We start from the raw sequence: 19,690 nt of genomic DNA, 5'->3' as shown, positions 1-19,690 counted from the left end.
TAGGGATGTTTAACCACGAGAATACCTGACCCCATACCGTATATGTTTGGGAACTGTACACATAGCGAACCAACTCCCATCCAGTTATCAAGGCAGGATAGTGTTTTGTTGCCTTTTCTCATATTGCTCACCAATTCACTTCTTAAGTCAGCATTGCATTTTCTGAACTCTTTATCAAGGCTATGGTCTTCCAAGTTCCCGAAGATGACAATTTACCGGGATAGACGACGGTTGTCTCAAATTGTAATGAATTGCTTTCACCGCCTTTACCCGCAACTGATCCGGGTCAGCTTTCAAGCGCCAGCACCACTTTGATAAGGGTGCAAGATTCATTTACCGGATGCTACTCACTCCGAGGCCACTGAAATTTTTGGATGCTACAACCTTTTTCCACTCATTTTAAAGATGAGATTTCGACTTGCATATAAACAATCATTGGTTCTATTATTAAACTTATTATGGATAGCAATAACATTCATCCATTCTTAGGTTGTAGGAGACCACATAATAAGAATTACCCAAGTATACTAGACGTCTAGACATAAGTATTTACTATTTAACTTTCTAATCCTTATTTTAAAATAGACATTATCTAGATAATTAGATAACCTTTTAAAAATCTTTTTTATTAAATAAATAAACTTATACCCATGCCTTAGTTTTATAGTGGTGTGGTGGTTGTCATGCACAAAAATGTTGTAGTTTCAAATTCTTGAAAGTGTAAAGTGAGATGGTATTTAGATGTAGAAAATGTTCAAAAAATAATAATAAGGTTCTATTTATTTGATTACAACAACCATTATATATATTATTAATTTGTAACTTGATTATACATTATGGTTTCTAACTCATATTTTGCAGGTTGTACCTTACTTTGTTTTTTCTTTATATTTATTTTTAACCTTAATAGTTTTATTTTTGGGTAAATTACTTTTTGAGTCCTTGTGTTTTATGAATTTTAACTAGTTGAGTCCAAAAGCAAAAAGTTTAACGACCTGAGTCCCCTTAAGCATTTTCTTTAACCATTTGAGTCCAAATTTCTAACCCAGTTAGAATTTTGTTGTTAAATTTTGTTAAATGACCAAATTACCCCTATAAAACACAGGGACTCAAAAAGAAAAATAATATATAATCTCCCAATTAACACAAGCCTTTCCTGACACCCAAACTGTGGCAAAAAGATTCCCTTCTTCTTTCGTTTCTTTCCCGACAAAGAAACTGTCACAAAAACTGTCTTCTTCAACTTTTATTTACTTTTGTCGACAAAACAACGATTACCACTGAATGGTGGACGACAGAGGTGAAGGAGTAGTGATGAACGACGAAGATGGTTGTCGTTGTGATTGTGAATGACGGATTAAAGAAAATAAAGTTAAGTTCTATTCAGACGTTAGACGTTGGTCACCTATGAAGTCGGGAATGAGACGGCCATCAGAGAATCTCCCACTTGGAGTACTAAAGTAGGATTGGCCATATGGCCAATGATTCGCTTGAAAATCAGTAATGGTGTTGATGTAGTCGTTGTTTCCAGGATCGAAAAATGAATCGTCGAAAACAAAGAGTGCGGAACTCAGGCAGCCAGTAGGTATTGATAAGCTGAAAACAACAAAAACAATAAGAAGAAGAAGAAAGACTGATTTTCCATCTGCAATAGCCATGGATGATCTATGATGGACTCTCAGTAGTACTAAAAAGCAATTCTGAAGTCATAAGTAGGTTCAAGATACATACAGATAATGACAAATCATGAATAATCTATTAATCAGAGTAGATGGGAGGGAGGCTTAGCTAGTTTTTTTTTATCCCCTTCGTTTATTACAATAAATTTACTAGCAGAAACCTATAGAGGAATTTTGGAGAAAGCCTGCCAACTGGAATCAAAAGTTCAGTTTCTGGATGATTCTTATGTCAAAAAGAAATTAAACCCCATAAATATATTATAATTTAAAGCTGCTTTCTGCTACTATATATATATATTCGCAGCGGAGGTCCTGTTTTAAGTCTAAAAATGAACAACACAAGAAACTTCAAATACTAAAGGGAGTTGAACACAGACAAGAAGCCAAAGTCATTGCCATTACATAATTCGAATATCCAGTCCTCAATAGACACTACTGAAAAAAAGGGGGAATATGTAAAGCTTTATTTACAAACACACATATATCAAGTTGTTTTTAATTAAAGCTCCAAAGATCCATGACATTAGCAACACCATCCTGCTGATTTAGATCTTCTCCAGTGAGAAAAGCGGCATCCCAATTACCTTCAAGATATGGCATCTCAAAGAAGAGATCGTTGTTATAGCAATTTGAGACCAAATTCACCGACTCTGTTTTTGGCTTTTTGGTGGGATTAGATGAGATCTCAGGGGTTTTTCCCCCATGGGAACTCAAAAGAGTTGCAGCTCCCCTGATCAGAGCTGATATAAAGTGCATCACTTTCTGATGGTGGTGGTTTTGGCTTGTCTTCCACAAAAAAGCCATCAGCAGTTAGAAGTTGATTTGTGGTTTTTGTGTTAATTGGGAGATTATATATTATTTTTCTTTTTGAGTCTCTGTGTTTTATAGGGGTAATTTGGTCATTTAACAAAACTTAACAATAAAATTCTAACTGAGTTAGAAATTTGGACTCAAATGGTTAAAGAAAATGCTTATGGGGACTCAGGTCGTTAAACTTTTTGCTTTTGGACTCAACTAGTTAAAACCCATAAAACACAGGGACTCAAAAAGTAATTTACCCTTTATTTTTTACATTTAACTTTAACATTTTTTTCACTTTCCACTTGGTCTCATATACTTTTCTTCTTTTACAAATTTTTCATTTTACGTTTCGGTATAAATTTTTTAAGTTTACACGTCGCAACGTGCGTATGTGGTTCAAAGTTCTTACCTCTATTTTTTCCTGTTTAACAGTTGCGTTATGTTTTACGTTTTCCGTCTAATTTTTTACGCATTGACACACCACAACGAGCATGCATGGTTTAACGTTGTTACGTTTACTTTTCATTCGGTTTTATTTTTCTTCCTTTTTTTATTTCTTTTGTCTTATAAACTTTTATGTTGTTGACGGTCTTTGGCGACAATGTGGCATTGATGCTACTTGTCACGGTTTCACGCTCCTGCCATAACGCAAGACGCTTAATACTATTTGGCAATTTAATTTCACCATTTAACTCTTTGATGTAACGGCAAAATATTTCAAAGTTAACGATGGTGGGTTAAATGTTAACGGTCAAAGGCGACAAAGCTAACTGAAGGTGAGAGTCAATCTTAATCCCACTCCCATTTGAGTTTAAAGCTTGGGACATTAATTTCGGATTAATAGTCAAAGATAAAAAGGTCTACGATGAGTTGATGACTCCATCAATGTGATTTTCGGAGCAAGGTGCTTCAATAATTTCATAATGAATGGGGGGTTTCAAGAGTACAATATGGGAGGTAAACGGTACACCTTTATGTCAAGCGACGGGAGAAACCTTAGTAAAATTGATCGAATATTAGTTTGTGGAGAGTTCATGCTAAAATGGCCTGATGCGACACTCACGGCGCTGAATAGAGAAGTTTCGGACCATAGTCCATTAATACTAACAACAACAGTTAATAGCTTTGGAAGGCCTCCGTTTCGGGCATTCCATAGTTGGTCGGATCTCCCGGGTTATGATGACGCGGTTAGGAAGGGTCTGGGGAAAATTTGCGAATCAAGATTCAGGGATGAATGTGTGGCAATAAAGTTAAAAGCGATTAAGGATGAATTAAAAATATGGCGTCTCAACGAAAAAAGGAAAGAAGAGGAGCTGCTAGCTGATGCCATAGAAAATGTGGAGAAATTAGAAACCGAAGCGGAAAGTAGAAGTCTGACCGAACAAGAATTAAACATATGGCAAGGTTACAAAAGAACAATAAGAGAGTGGCATAAGGCGAGAGCAATGGATTTAAAGCAAAAATCCCGGCTAAAATGGATCGAATTTGGGGATGAGAACACTTCGTTTTTTCATGCGGTCGTAAATAGTCACAAAATCCGGAACCGGGTTAACGGCTTATGGATAGACGGAAACTGGATATCGGACGCCAATACTATAAAAGAAAGATTTTTGCTGGCCTTCCAAGAAAAATTTAAGGAGCCTGTTCACTCAAGACCTAGAATGGAGGCGGAGGGTTTCAAAAAACTGGCAGGAAATGAGGTGGCGGGCCTTGTAGATCAGTTCAAGGAAGAGGAAGTTAGAGCGGCGATATGGGATTGTGGGGGAAACAAAGCACCAGGGCCAGACGGGATAACTTTCTCGTTGGTAAAAAATTACTGGGAGGAACTAAAACCATGGGTAATGGAAATGATGCAACAATTTTTCATCCATGGGTCCATACACCACACATGTAGCTCGTCTTTCATATCGCTCATACCCAAGGTAACTGATCCGATGACCTTCTCTGATTTTAGACCTATCTCTTTAATCGGGGTAGTTAATAAAATCATTTCAAAAGTACTTGCAAACCGGATGAAAAAAGTCTTAAATAGTGTGATTTCTAGTTCCCAGTCGGCTTTTGTTTCGGGGAGAAATATAATTGATGGGCCTTTGGTTATAAATGAGATAGTCGGATGGGCAAAAAAAGTCAAACGGAAAATATTTGTATTTAAGGCAGACATAGAAAAGGCTTATGACACGTTGAATTGGAAATTTCTTATTTCTATTTTAACGCACATGGGATTTCCATCCAAATGGAGGAATTGGGTAATGGGGATCCTCTTTGCGGGGCGAGGATCGGTACTTGTAAATGGGGCACCAACGGGAGAATTCCAATATAAAAGAGGATTGCGACAAGGGGACCCACTTTCCCCATTCCTCTTTACGGTCGCAATGGAAGCCTTACATGTTATGATGTCAAAGGCTAAATTAGCGGGTATATTCACGGGTGTGAAACTACCAGGGGAGGGTTTGACGATTACGCATTTGTTATTTGCGGATGACTCGATCTTTGTTGGGAAGTGGGAAAGTAACAACGTTAAAAATCTAAAAAGAATCCTAAGATGCTATTATCTAGTGTCCGGATTAAAAGTGAACCAAAGGAAAAGTCAACTCTTTGGCGTAGGGGTTGAGGAGAACGACGTAGTCACCATGGCAACGACCTTTAACTTCAAACCCGGGAATTTCCCTTTCACATATTTGGGGCTAAAGGTCGGTGCAAACATGAACCGTATAATCAATTGGAAGGAAGTAGTAGACACCTTTAATAGGAGGTTATCGAACTGGAAAGCAAGACTTTTATCCTTTGCGGGGCGTGTAGTTCTTGTAAAATCCGTTTTAGGAAGCCTACCAAACTACTACCTATCTTTGTATAAGTGCCCAATTGCCGTCATTAAAGTACTAGAAGGAATTCGAAGGAAATTTTTATGGGGAGGGAGTAGTTCAAATAAGAAGATGAGATGGATCAAGTGGGAAAAAATCGTAGCATCAAAAGAGTTCGGCGGACTTGGGGTAGGGAGTATAAGGGATCTAAACTTAGCTCTGCTCGTGAAATGGTGGTGGCGCCTAAAAATGGAGCCACACCAATTATGGGTGCAAGTTGTAGAAGCAATTCACAAGAACAAGAGAAGGGTATCAATGGTCCCGGTAAAGAAAGAACAAACCGGTATTTGGAAAACGATCGTCGAAGTGGAAAAAGATTTGAATAAAAGGGGTGTCGATATTACTAAAAATCTGATAAGTAAAGTAGGAGTGGGCGACAAAACATTGTTTTGGGTGGACGTATGGGTAGGCGACGAACCATTACGAGTAAAATTCCCTTTGGTTTATCAGCTAGCGAAATATAAAAGAGTAAAAGTACAGAATTGTTATAGTCTGCACAATGGAGGAATTTTTTGGGATTGGGCCTGGTTAAGAACGCCTAATACTGATCCAGAAAAACAACAAACTGCAGAGCTTATGGGATTATTATTCCAAACTCGACTATCAAATGAGAGAGATATATGGTCATGGAAAAGTGTAGGCGAACAAGGTTTCTCGGTGAAGAGTGTTAGAAATCTATTGTCGAAACAAATAAATCTAAATGTACCAGCAAATGATTTCTTTTGGAATAATTGGGCTGCGCAGAAGTGTTGTATGTTCGTATGGAGAGCAGTGGATGGGAAGATTCCTACAGCAACGCAACTGAGGGCAAGAGGAGTACCTTTACCATCAGCGATGTGCAGGGTCTGTGAACGAGCGGAGGAATCGCCGGACCATGTTCTAGTAAATTGCGGTATAGCGGAACTGGTATGGTCTCAAATATATACCTGGGTGAAAATGTCAACAACATCGAAACCGACAACACTTAAAGGTATGCTTAACTGGCTCAACGACCAGCAATGGCATAAGGTAAAAAAGAAGGCAGTACACGCAATTTTTATGTTAACAGCTTGGAGTATTTGGCAAAATCGGAACGCAAAAATCTTTAGATCAAAAAATGGAGTGGCTTACAAGTTGATCGAGGAAATCAAGAAAGGATCATTCCAATGGATGAAACAAAGAGCTAAGGTGCAGTCAATCTCTTGGGAGGAGTGGATATATTTTTCTTGGTGTAGCTAGTTCATACAGTTTGTTTGCTTTTCTTGTTTTTGTTTTGTAAGTTTCTCAAAACTTTGTCCTGTACCTTGTCCTCTATAGCATCTTGCTATGGGGCTGTTTGTTTTTTGTGGTTTATAAAGTTCCGTTAGCCATTCAAAAAAAAAAACTTAAAAACGAATTTCTTTTATATATTTGTTGGTTCCTTTTAAATATTGATTGCATATAAATATTCTTGTATTATGACTATTCTACACACATTGAAATTCCTTTTAAATATTGATTGCATGTTAAATATTAAATATTTTTGTACTATGACTATTCCACACACATTGAAACATTATAACCTAGATACCATCTGTAGCGGTGTTCGTAAGTTCGGGTTTTGTATTATATGGGCTATTCAGGTTAGGATTTTATTTGGGTGGAACCGAAAACTAAACCAAACCGAACTAAATAAGAATTCAGCTCGATTTTTGGTTTTCACCTAATTAAACCATATATTTTTTTATAATATATAACCCCACCACTAGGTCGACCCACTACCAATTTATATTATTATATGGTTAGACGTATCTAAGCAAAACATATATTGAGTTATTTATTTAACGATTTTAAATGTCATTCTCCGCATAAAGAAATTATTTAGACATAAAATACATCATCCATTATCTTGAGAAATGTACATACAAAGAAACTATCCGCTATAAAATATGAAAGATAAAAGAAAAAAAGAACACCATACATCAAACATTTTTTCTTCTTTTTATAGTTGTAATACTAAAAAACAATAAACTAATTCATTACCCAAACTTTCTTTTAACAGACAACTAAACATATCCACTCATAATTTCTTACATACGATTTTATATATTTAGTCTTTAAACATCTTCCTTCGTTTTTGACCCCAGAAAAATCAATCACATGATAGAACACGCAGCCGGATTTTCATCACTAAAAGCTGTGGTGTACCGAACCTCAGTCGAGCTAGCTCGTGCCAGTTGATTGTGCGGATCTTCAACGTATCGAACATACCCCGCAGGCGCCTTTTTGTCATACACACCTTGTGCGTAAGGGTGGGCCACGATATCATATGGCACATAAGGCCAAAGCTCAACCTTCTTCCCGGTCCGATAAGCCACACGGGACAACACTTTGTGTGGCTCAACGTACCCCACAACTGTAAGCTTGTGTTGTTTTCGCTCCACGCTTACAGATGTCACGCCCTTCATGCCTTCGACCGATCTCCTCACCTTCCTCTCGCACCCATCACAATCGATCTTCACTTTAATCTCCACGGTCTATCAGAAAACAATTAAAAAAAAAAACTAAAGTTAACTCATGTAAATATAATTATAATTATTTATTTAAAATATTTTGTTTTACTCGAAATATTTATATCACAAGTCAATATCCTACATCATGGAAATGTAGCAAGAAGTTATTAGTTGTTGGAATAGTTAATGGCAGATAAGAAGGAATGACAAATCAATTTGACTTTTAGTCAAGAGCATGTAGAGCCATGCCAAGAGAAAGATCATCAGTGTGAACAACTGAACAAGCATGGTGGGCCCTCCGTCATTAATTACTTTTTAAAATAATCATAATAAAATAAAATATCTAAACTTTAATTAAAAAAATAACATATAATATCTAAACTTTAATTAAAAAATAACATATATCATGGTTGTAATGAGTTAACATGAAGCAACTTTGTTAATGGGTACAAAAGTTAATCATTAGGGATTTCAATAATTCAAATTTCAAATCATACAACAATATATATTTCAAAAATTGGATTATTAGATTCTACTTTATGAATCTAATCATAAAGTAATAAATATAATTATCAAGAAAATAAAAATGGTTGAAAAATATCTAAGGCCAGTTGGTGTAGAGTCACGTCTCTTTGTCATCTCACCTTCATAGTATCCCAAACCCCACTGCGGGTATGTTATGCAAGCATTATTGATTCACCATCATCATAACAAGCGCTAAAGGGATAGTTGAGGAGGGGGCACATGATTCTCACCAATCGGATATATTTCTGTTTGAATTTCTTTTTTCTTTGTTTTATAGTTGTAAAGAGAGTTTTATTCCACAAAATGCAAGTTAATAATAAAATCACTCCGTTTATACGACGTTGATGTCACATGATACCCCCCCCCCCCCCCCAAAGGATTTATCACACAACATGTAGCCTTAAAGTTGGATTATTAGATTCTACTTTATGAATCTGATCATAAACTAATAATTATTATTATTATTATTTGAAAATTATAAAGTTCCAATTTTGTGAAAGTAAAGATCTACCTAGTTGTAGAATGCTTTTTTAGGTACAAAACACTAAAGCAATAAGAAAAAGCCAAACAAGGCTGTAAGCATCGCTCTTTAAACTTTTCTTTGGCTACTCTCTCACTATCATACAACCTCCTAAAGCCAGACAGGTATCATCACACATCCTTAGCGCCAAACAAAACTATAATATATCTACTAATCTACATCCAACTACTAATGCATAGTGTACAAACAGAAAGCAGCATACACCTTTATTCAAATTCAAAGTTTCATTTTCAAATCCTTCACTACCAGCGAATTTAAGTTCTACTCTAATCAATCAAATAAATAAACGAGTTGAGTTTAGGCATTTTTGTCACTTCAGTCCAAAAATGAGACTTTTTGTGTCTGAGTCCCCGAGGTTTCATTTTTTTTTATTATTTTCATCTAATTGGCAAACAAGGTTAAAATTTTCTGTTGACTTCTACTCTTTTCATCGTTTTCCTCATTTAAAAGAAGGACGAAGGGTATAATTGTCAGTTTATGTTATAATATATTTTAATTAAATGAGAAAAACGACAAAAAAATGAGAATTAACATAAAACTCTTAACTCAGTTTACCAATTGGATGAAAGTGGCAATAAAAATGAAACCTCAGGACCTATATACAATAGGTTTCAATTTTTGGACTGAAGTGGCCCGTCATTTTAAACGAGGAAAACGATGAAAAGAGGAGAAGTTAACAGAAATTCTAACCCAGATTGTCAATTGGATGAAAATGACAACAAAAATGAAACCTTAGAGACCCAGATACAATTGGTTTCACTTTTGGACTGAAGTAGCAAAAATGACCTAGTCTCAAAGACCATTTTAGTATTTTACTCTAAATAAATATACATATTTTAACTTCTAGATTAATAATCATGTCATTCATGTGGTGTAAGTTTCTGATTAATTTCAAACTTTAGCTAGAAACTCAAATTACAAAAATAACTTTATTTCACACATCAGATCCTAAATCCGATCCCTAATTTGACGATCATGTGTAAGTGTAACTTTACAGAAACGAGTAATAAACCCAAAACAAATAGTTTTTTTTTTTTTTACAGCTTAATATCGAAAAAATAGAAGGTTTTTAAAGGATCTATACCTGCAACTGCTTGCGTTTTTTGTACTTTCTGTTGCTTCCACTGCCGCAATCGAACATGTTAGAAAGATGATCCAGAGCTCCCATGGCTTTTCTCTGTTTCTTTCTCTAGATTCAGATATTTTCTACTGACAATATAGTAATCTCACTGATACTTGTATTTTTTTTATTTGTTTACTTTGTCAAGACGGTTTGAAAGGGCAAGATTTCTAGCTACCGTTATTTATAATGGAAATGTAGTTTTATGTTAGCTCCTTGGGATTTGCATATTGGTGTTTGAGGACCTTGTAGTTTGGGAAAGTTGCTTTATAGTCCTTTGAATTTGATTTAAAGTGAGATATAAGGAGAGAAGATAACTTTAAAAGTAAATGATATATGAAATGGATATGAACTTATGTTTCAACTTTGAAACAAATATGAAAATATATGTTCTTCGGATAGAACCTTTGTCATTGTTTTTTTTTTCACTTCATATATGTTCTTTTCTAAGTAAAAAATAAGTCAAGAATTGTTATAAAAACGTGTGTTATAAAATTAATCATGGTGTTTTCACATGATGACAAGTAGAGGGGGCAATCTTGACCCAAAGTCTTCCAAGTGGGTCACTTTTGGTTGCTTTTAAAACTTTATGGGTTGGTTTTGGTAAGATATTTTAACTAAATGGGTCACAATGGGTCACTTAAAATTCCATCTTTTTATTTTCGGGTCAAAACGGGTCGACAACATTAAATAAATGGGTCGATGTGGGTTAGTGTCTTAAAGATATGGGGAAGGTTTCGGATCGGAATGGGTTTCAAGCCGGCACAAGTATCCGCACGAAACGGGCTTTGGATCGGAACGGGTTCAGTTCAAATTGAGTTTCGGGCCGAGATGGGTTTCGGCACGACGCAGGTTTTCGATCAAAACGGGGTCGGTTCGTGTCGGGTTTCGGGCCGACACGGGTTTCTGCACGGGACGAGTTTCGGATCGCAACGGGTTTTGGGCTGACACAAGTTTCGTCACGAGACGAGTTTCGGGTCGGGACGAGTTTCATACCGTTTCGACCCGAACCACGCGAACCGTCTCGACGCGGACCACGCGAACCGTTTCGACCTGAACCGTCTCTACGCGAACCGTCTCGACGCGTACCGTCTCGACGCGAACCGTCTCGATCCGTACCGTTTTGACCAGTACCATTTCAAATCGAAATCGAACCGTTCGAAAATTTACAAATGGTGTCTTAACCGATGGATCTCCAACAAGCATGTCACCAAAAGATTACTGCCAGTTTGGTATGTCACGTGTTTCACCGACATATCACCAAGAGTCTTTAACTAGCAGATTGGCTATCAAGAATCGTAGGTATTACTAACTATAAAATAGATTATTACAAATAAAACTGTGTTTAGACCGGTACCGTTTTGAATCGAACCGTTTCAATGCGTACCGTTTCGACGCGAATCGTTTCCACGCGTACCGTTTCGACGCGAATCGTTTCCACGCGTACCGTTTCGACGCGAACCGTTTCGAACCGAACAAAATTGCCCCTTTATGTACAATCTCTTTAAAAAAAATTTAACCAACCCGACCCGAAACCCGTTCCGACCCTAAACTCGTTCTGGCCCGAACCCGTTCTGACCCGAACCCGTTTTGACCCGAACCAAAACAACCCCCTTTTTAATTAACCCGTTTTGACCCGAACCCGTTTTGACCCAGGACCTGACCCGACCCAACCCGACCCGTTTGCCAGGTCTAAATCGACAAGTTATGATATGATACGAACATGACATGCAAATAATTAAGTTTTCGAGCGTCATACATAACTCGTTTTTTTGCATATATTATGTTCAAGTTATGATATGATAAGTGGTGTTTAGGCTGACATTTTTTTAATTTGTTTATTGGAACAACTCGACTCGTCATCCCCTTCAATTGAGCAAGCTAACTTGCAAAATTTGTTTACGACTTCATTACAATTTACAAATCAGTGAATCACTTTGACTTATTAGATAAATGAGTTAACAGGGTTGTGTTTGCATTACATGACTTTAAGTGTGTTATGTTTAAAATCGAACCGTCAACACTAACTATAAATTAGGTCATGTTTGGGTTAACAATTCAACTCGTCAACCTGACATGTTTAAAACTTAGTAAGTTGTTACAGATATATAGGTTTTAAACCATTGTCTTTTACCATGTATTCTAATTACATGAGCGATATTAAGATAAACAACTTTTAAAGTTTTTCAAATAAAAAAAAAATCAACTACAAATATACAGGATGTTTAGGGAACGAGTCATGTAAAGAGGTTGAAGGTAGGAGGGGCAAACTAAAAATTAAAGTCGGCATAGTGGGGGCCATTAACGAGTCCACGTGTCAAGTTGTATATAGAGCTGTTATATTGCATGGGGAGTTATGCAAATTACACCGACCATTTGACCCTAATTTCAAAGGTAGCTTCGTATGAACCTGCTATCTTTAGTTTATTTTACCTTTTTAATTTTAATTCATTTATTATTATTTATAATATGATTTTGTTTTTATTTCAATTAATTTTTAATTTAGTTTGGGTTTCTTTATTTAACTTTCCAGCCGTTCGATGAATTCCAGCTGCCCATGTCCAACGCGCTCTCAATCAACTTGTGTAATATATTAAGGATTAAATATGCAATATGCGAAGCTCGTAATTAGATTTTTTTTAGTGTTTTCTAATTTTAAATTTAATTTCGTTGACGTCAATATTCACAAAACAGTAGTTAAAAATTTATAGTATGACGAACGTAGAATATCCAGAATCGTAAACAAAAATATCAATATGATAAAAAAAATTCAAAAGAATCAACCAATTCTATATATAAACAAAACCCATTGAATTACCTGTTGGCCTAAACAAATTACAATTTTACACTAGCTTAAAATTACGATTTTACCTTCAGTTTAAATTATAGTTTCGCCATCGTTGTATATTTTGACAAATTACGATTTTACCCCAGCTAAAATTACGATTTTGCTCCAGTTCAAAATTAAAATCTTGTCATCGTTGTACCTTTTGATAAATTACGATTTTACCCCAGTCAAACTTACGATTTTCCCCTAGTTTAACATTGAAGTCTTGCCATCGTTTTCGTTTTAATTTTTTTAATTTTTTTTTTTTTTTTGCAAACCTATGGTAGTGTTTTGTTTTAATTGGTTGACTCGATATAATTTTTATTCGCTAGCGCTCGCTTATTGGTCATGACATATTACAGTATTGCTAAAACTCTCGTTTAAAATTATAGTTTTTCTAATCATTTTAGTTTTTTTTAGCAAAACTATAATAGTGTTTTTTTTATTTGTAGAAAAATATTTTGCGTAGCGCCCCGCAACACGGGCGAGCATAAACTAGTATGTATACAAAATTTGACACATAGTTCTTTAATGCTTAACTATCTATTAATAAAATGAAAACTATTTGAGTAGTGAAATGCTTTTTCATTGTTTATAACTTAGTGAAATAAATGAAATTGAAAGAACTAAAAAGACAGACTAAAAACAGATAGATTCCTTTCTATTGTTTAATTTTCTCTTTACTATTTCTTTAATATAAATTAGTGAAATAAATGAAATCGAAAGAACTAAAAAGACAAACTAAAAACAGAAATAGATTCCTTTCTATTGTTTAATTTTCTCTTTACTATTTCTTTAAGAATCGCTTAGTAATAATTTTCTCTTTACTATTTCTTTGAAAATCGCTCAGTAATGCATGTCTAAGCTAGTTACGGACCCTGAAGTTGTAGGTTAATCTTTTAGTGTTTCATATCACTAAATCATTTCTCACAACCTCTATTAATTTATATATACTCTAATTTGTAACATAAATAGGCAATAGGTGGTTGTAACTTATGCTTAAAGGGTAGTATGTGCTTTAATGTAGTTGTATAATGGTTCTTCAAAAAGCATGTTGTATTTCTTGCAACTATCACGCAAGACGTGTATCAGAGAGAGAGAGAGAGAAGCAAGATAAAGAGAGAGAAAAGGGTCTTCTCCCTCTTCTGAGAAACCACAAACCCTAACCCAAACGACCTCCATTGGCTTCATCACCACCGGTCGAATCACCACCACTCATCGAATCAATCACCGCTATCTCCAACGGCGACGTCGCCGTAACTTCTCCCACCACTACTGCCGCCGTAACTTCTCCCGCCACTACTGCCTCCGTAACTTCTCCAGACACTCCCGCCGTCGTAACTTCTCCGGCTACTCCCGCCGCCGTAACTTCTCCCGCCACTACTGTCGATGTAACTTCTCCAGCCACTCCCCCCGTCGTAACTTCTCCGGCTACTCCCGCCGTCGTAACTTCTCCCGCAACTCCCGCCGTCGTAACTTCTCCCGCCACTCCCGCCGTAGTAACTTCTTCCGCCACAACCGTCGAAGACCTAGCCAAATTCGATCCAAATAATCGGCCAGAGAAGAAGCAGAAACTCGATTCCAGCGCCGGAGACGATCACCGGAGAGCGGTTCCGAAGTCACGATCCTTCTCGATTCGTTCACGGAGAATCGGCTACCCCAACTTGATGAAGGGGGTGATAGCGGCGGCTTATGGCTGAGGTCTTTATTCTGACAACCAGATTGGCAGCGATGGCGGCTAGGGTTCTAGTTTAGGGGTTTTGAAACCAGATCAACGCTGCTTATTATGGTTCACCACGAATTCAACTCACCTATTAGGTATGAATTTTACCCACTTTTGTTATTCATTGTGGTTTACTCTGTTGTTTGGCTTTGGCAGTATCTTTTGTTGTTGTAAGCAAGTCTAGGTTTGTTGAAAATTAGGGTTACATAGTTTAATTTGGTGATTTATAGAAGCATTTGTAGTGAAATTTGAGTAAAATTAGGAACAAAATCTATGTTTCAAGCTCTCAATTTTGATTGAAACTGATAAGAGATTTATTGCAGCTTCATATGATGTTTAGTGGTGGCTATGTATAGTTTTTCAAAGAAGGATAATTTATATTTGATAAATTGTGTGCTTCACATATTCAGTATGTTTCAACTGATTCAAATTTTGAGTTCACATATACTTGCAAAACTGGAAGCATATGGATCATCACTGGAATAATAGTAATTGGGTCAAAATTTAACCTAATGTATGCTGTATTAATCTTGAAAGCTCATCGTATAAAGCTATGTTTGATAGATCAATATACTTCGAGTCAATTTCATGGCCCGCGGCGCAACGCGCGCGGATCCATTTTCCAGTTATTTATCTATTCTGAAACATGTCCCCACAACAACATAGTGGAGTTTATGTCAATATCCTCTCTTGACTTGATTGAAGTGTTATCTTACAAGTAAATCGTTTCAAGATATCGTCCGCTTTGCCCCCAATAAGTTGTCCATCCAGGAACTCACGGTTTTATTTTCACTGGACGAGTTGCTTGCTCAGGCAAAATGCGTCTTGGTAGAGAAAGTTTCCACCCCCTTATAAGGAAGGTTTCGTTCTCTTTCTCAACTGATGTGGGACTTTGTTGGGATTGAACCCTACCAGAGGAACAGATGATGTAAAGCCAAAACTGGTTCAGAACAGTGGATTCATCATAAGAAGCAGTTTGCACTAAACCTTCCCCTTGAATGTGGCGCAAACATCTGATATGCTCCAAAGTACTGCTTCTATAAACAACTGCTGACCTACAACTGCTGATTCTACACAAGGACTGATGAAGACTAAAAGCTCTGCTGCCCAATCTACTGCCTTGAGTCAAGCACTGCTGATCATGACAAGTGATGCTGGGTTCACAGCAGTGGAAGGATGCAGCAGCAGTTTTGATTCTCTTTATGTAATGTAAGCCAAAGCACTGATGAAGTTTAAAGGCTGAAGCTCAATCTACTGATGAATTCCAAGCACTGGTGAAGAACCAAAGTACTGCTCTTTCAAGGCCTGATCACCCTTTGAAGAAAGCACTGATGCTCAACATCATTGGTCGACTGCAACAGTGGAATGAAGAATCAATGTTTATACATCAGTGGTTTTTAAGTACAATCAATGTCAGTAGTTAGCAAAGCAGTAGTTGTATAGATCAGTAGATAGAGTTTGTTAGGTTGTTAGATGTCGCTTTCATGGTGACATCAGCTGAGATGCGTCAGTGGATTGGATTGCCTATAAATATAACGGTACTCTGTACTGTTACATTTGATTGACTGAGTGGATTCTTCTTCTTCAGTCCAATCCTTTCATCTTGTGCAACCAACCTTGAGGTATCAGGCTGAGGGGGAGTTTAGTTATGTAAGCATGCTTGTAATCTTTTGATTTGCTTTGTAACCTTTCAACTGATGAAAAGCAATTGTTTATCACACTATTCTCTTCTTTGATTGTGTTTACAAAGTTTGTATCCATTTCCGCTGCACTTTACATCATTTCATATGTTCTTACTGTTCAATTTATACAAACAAACACAATCATGAGAGCCTCAGATCCTAACAGACTTACATCTCCACCCCCTTTAGGGAGTCCAGTGTCCTTGCTGGCACACCGGACCGGCCCCTAACTCTAATACCATTTGTAACAGTCAAAGTAAACCGTGTCAAGATATTGTCCGTTTTGCCCCCGATGGGTTGCCCATCCAGGAACCCACTATTTTGTTTTCACCCGACGAGTTGCTTGTCGGTGGCTAAATGGTATCAAAACTTGTAAATTGTGTAAAAAATGGTGGCTAAATGGTGGCAATATCGGTGGCTAAATAGTATCAAAACGTGCAAAAACGATGGCTAAATGGTGGCAATATCAGTGGCTAAATGGTATGAAAATGCGTTACAACTTGGTGGCAAACAAGGCGGAGCGTAGCAAACATGAAGCTGTGGCAAATAATTTTGATCAATTTTGTGGTGGTAAAAATAAGGTAACAAAATATAAAAATGCTGGCTATTTGGTGACATTAGGGCAATTGACACGGGTGTTTTTGTCACCATATTTTCGGTGGTAAATTGGTGACAACAAGGAAATTGCTACCATTTTGTAACAAAAAATTACATGACAAAAACCATGTTTTCTAGTAGTGCAATGTGAACTTTAACACCCCCTTGGAAAGTTGCCTTCCTTATAAGGGGGTGGAAACCTTCTTATCAAGACGCGTTTTGTACGGGCGAGTAACTCGTCGGGTAAAAACAAAACCATGATTTCCTGAATGAGCAACTCTTTAAAAACAAAACTGACAATATTTTGACACTGTTTACTTAGACTGTTACAAAGCATTTAACACTTATATATAAACTAACGTAGTGCAAGTTGCAATAGGTTGACAACTCATAGGTTAGTGTTTCACTTCACATCTCCTATGTTGATCAAGTGAAAAACACCTAAATTGATCAAATCATGGTCATGTCTTACATAGGCATTGTTTCCATTAAATATGTAAGTTGACCAACATGTGATCAGGGTTGCTACGTATAAAAAGTAACTATCGTTATCAGAAATCTATACAATTTTCATTAAACTAGTTGATTTTTCGTCCGTGCGTTGCGGCAGGGACCCAATGACTGCAAAACGCGTGTTTAACGGAAAACAGATACTGAATATCAAAACATAAATAAAAATGTCGTGAAAAGGCTAGTCACTCCGTCCTAAAAAAAGCGATTTTAAATAACCTAATATATAATAATATGACCCACACGTCCTACACGTTGAAAATTTGGTTGTTTTCAGTTCAGTTATTGCGGTGCTAACACGTTAAAATATGGATGAGCTCGGTACCGATAATGGCAACGAAATTACCGATCCAGAAAATCATCGAAATTAGGTACCGGCACCGAAAATGCTCGGTACAATACGGTATGGTATTTGAAGGTAAAAATCAATAAATACAAGTATGGTGCTAGACCAGTCTCGAACCGAAAGTGACGATTCTGAGAACGCCAAAAGGTGGGTACCAAATTGGTACCTAGAATGATTTGGTATAGTAAATTTGGCACCGATACGATACCGGTTTGATTACAGGATTTGATACGATTGCTCATCAATAATTTAAATATCCAAGTTAATTTTATATGCTACAATGCATTCATTACAGAAAAAAGACAAAAAATAAAGCAAAATAAGTTGTTGTGTATATAAAACCTCATTCAAACGAAATACAGTTTACTTACTGTGTGTATGAAAGTAATGTAAACGGTGCCATTACTTACATTGTTACGTTGCTACAGGATTTGATGAGCTCGGTACCAACCGGCACCGAAAATACCGTTATCGAAATCCCCAAAAGTGGGTACCGGTACCGAATGTACCTGGTACGGTACCGGTCGGTATTGGTACGACACCGGTATTTGAGGGTAAAAACCGATGAATAACGGTGGCAAACTGGTATCGAAAATACATCCAGTTTGATAAATTAAATACCGATACCCGATGCCATTCATTCAATTCTATTTTTATTACTGTTCATTTCATTCTGTTTTAAATATATAGGTAAATTAAAATCTTTAGATATATACACATGATCAACTCCATATATAATATTTACTAATATCATCATCAGAAATCTATACAATTTTCATTAAACACCATATATAATGTTTACTAATACCGGTGTCTCCCGATCTGAAGTGTGTATTTCTTGATTCGACCAAATAATGTCATGATGTTGTATAATATGTGACGGCACTAGACCAATCATTACTTTGTAGTTAGCATAGGTCATTTCATATTGCATCATTCTATCGAAAAGCATTATTGCCATTAAAACCTATTAAAAACAGATGTCATTGTGAAATTTATACAGAACTATAAAGAACAACAACAAAAGAAACGATAACAACTGATGTAGCGAGAAAACGGCGACGGAAAACTTTATTATGTTTAACCAACCCAGAAATCTCCCAAACCAAATCCTAGATCTCAAGATGATGAGATCTCTAACGTACAAGAATCAAACACAACAGATCTGTAACATCTGTTGGATGATAAAAAAAAAACCAAACCAAAATACACTCAGAGATTACAAAATCTCTGTAATACAACTATGATTTCAACTAAGAAATCACTAAGACAACTACCGGAGAGACCAAGGAGAAACCAAAGAAAACCCTAAGAAATATCTCGAAGGTGTGAAGAACTATGTTGGTTATGTTTTCATGGGTACCGATTCACCCATTAGAACCATAGTTGAGGAACTTAGACCAAGACGAAAATTACCATAATACACAACATTCAACCATAAGTTTGGTTGGTGTTATGATTCGGTTCTAAAGTATATATGTGTGTGTGTGTATCTAAGATTATATAGTCCAAGTCATATATTGTCACGCATGGAGGTAGGATGAATTTCATCCATTTAACCTCATTGTATGGATTCACCAAAGCACAAAAATCATCAACTTAGTTGATGATTTTAGTTGGTCATAAATAAAATAAAATAAAGAATATACAAGTAACTAAGTTTGCTAAGTAGCCAAATAAGAACAACCCGGACGTGTACATACCCAACATGGCAAATGCTGGAGATGAGGTGGGGTTACCTTACTTTGATTCTTGGAAGCTACTTAGATAACTAATTATCTAAATCACTTAAACAAACAAGTGACTTGACTAGACTAGCGCATTCCAAACATGGTTAGTGTTTGGAGACTTGGTGTAGTCTTGTTCACTTTGTGACTAAGAAGTAGTTTAGTGACTTATGTTAGTTGTTTTTGAGGTGTTTGAACCTTAAACTTTCTGGAATGATACCTTAACTCAAGCCCCACAACATGCAAGTTAGTTGTGAACAAGGTTTGGTCCATGTTCATC

The 19,690-nt window shown here is 36.5% G+C and overlaps 1 protein-coding gene across 1 annotated transcript; it reads right to left on the bottom strand.

The window, feature by feature from the left end:
* Nucleotides 1-7,179: 7,179 nt before the first annotated feature.
* LOC110898087 (heavy metal-associated isoprenylated plant protein 26) lies at nucleotides 7,180-10,162 on the bottom strand. The gene is made up of 2 exons (XM_022144818.2): nucleotides 9,963-10,162; nucleotides 7,180-7,836 (listed from the first exon to the last, which is right to left on the bottom strand). The coding sequence occupies exons 1-2, from the start codon at nucleotides 10,044-10,046 to the stop codon at nucleotides 7,456-7,458; spliced, it is 465 nt and encodes a 154-aa protein (XP_022000510.1). The 5' UTR covers nucleotides 10,047-10,162; the 3' UTR covers nucleotides 7,180-7,455.
* Nucleotides 10,163-19,690: the final 9,528 nt, after the last annotated feature.

Source organism: Helianthus annuus, chromosome 12, assembly GCF_002127325.2.
Source record: "Helianthus annuus cultivar XRQ/B chromosome 12, HanXRQr2.0-SUNRISE, whole genome shotgun sequence".
NCBI classification, from domain to species: domain Eukaryota; kingdom Viridiplantae; phylum Streptophyta; class Magnoliopsida; order Asterales; family Asteraceae; genus Helianthus; species Helianthus annuus.
Note: the sequence above shows the minus strand (reverse complement) of the source record. Positions and strands in the feature narration are given on the sequence as shown.

Coding starts and splice junctions, on each gene's coding strand:
- LOC110898087 (XM_022144818.2), bottom strand. CDS start 10,046: ATGGGAGCTCTGGATCATCTTTCTAACATGTTCGATTGCGGCAGTGGA. Junction 7,837..9,962: donor AAAAACGCAAGCAGTTGCAG/GTATAGATCCTT, acceptor GTTTTCTGATAG/ACCGTGGAGATTAAAGTGAA.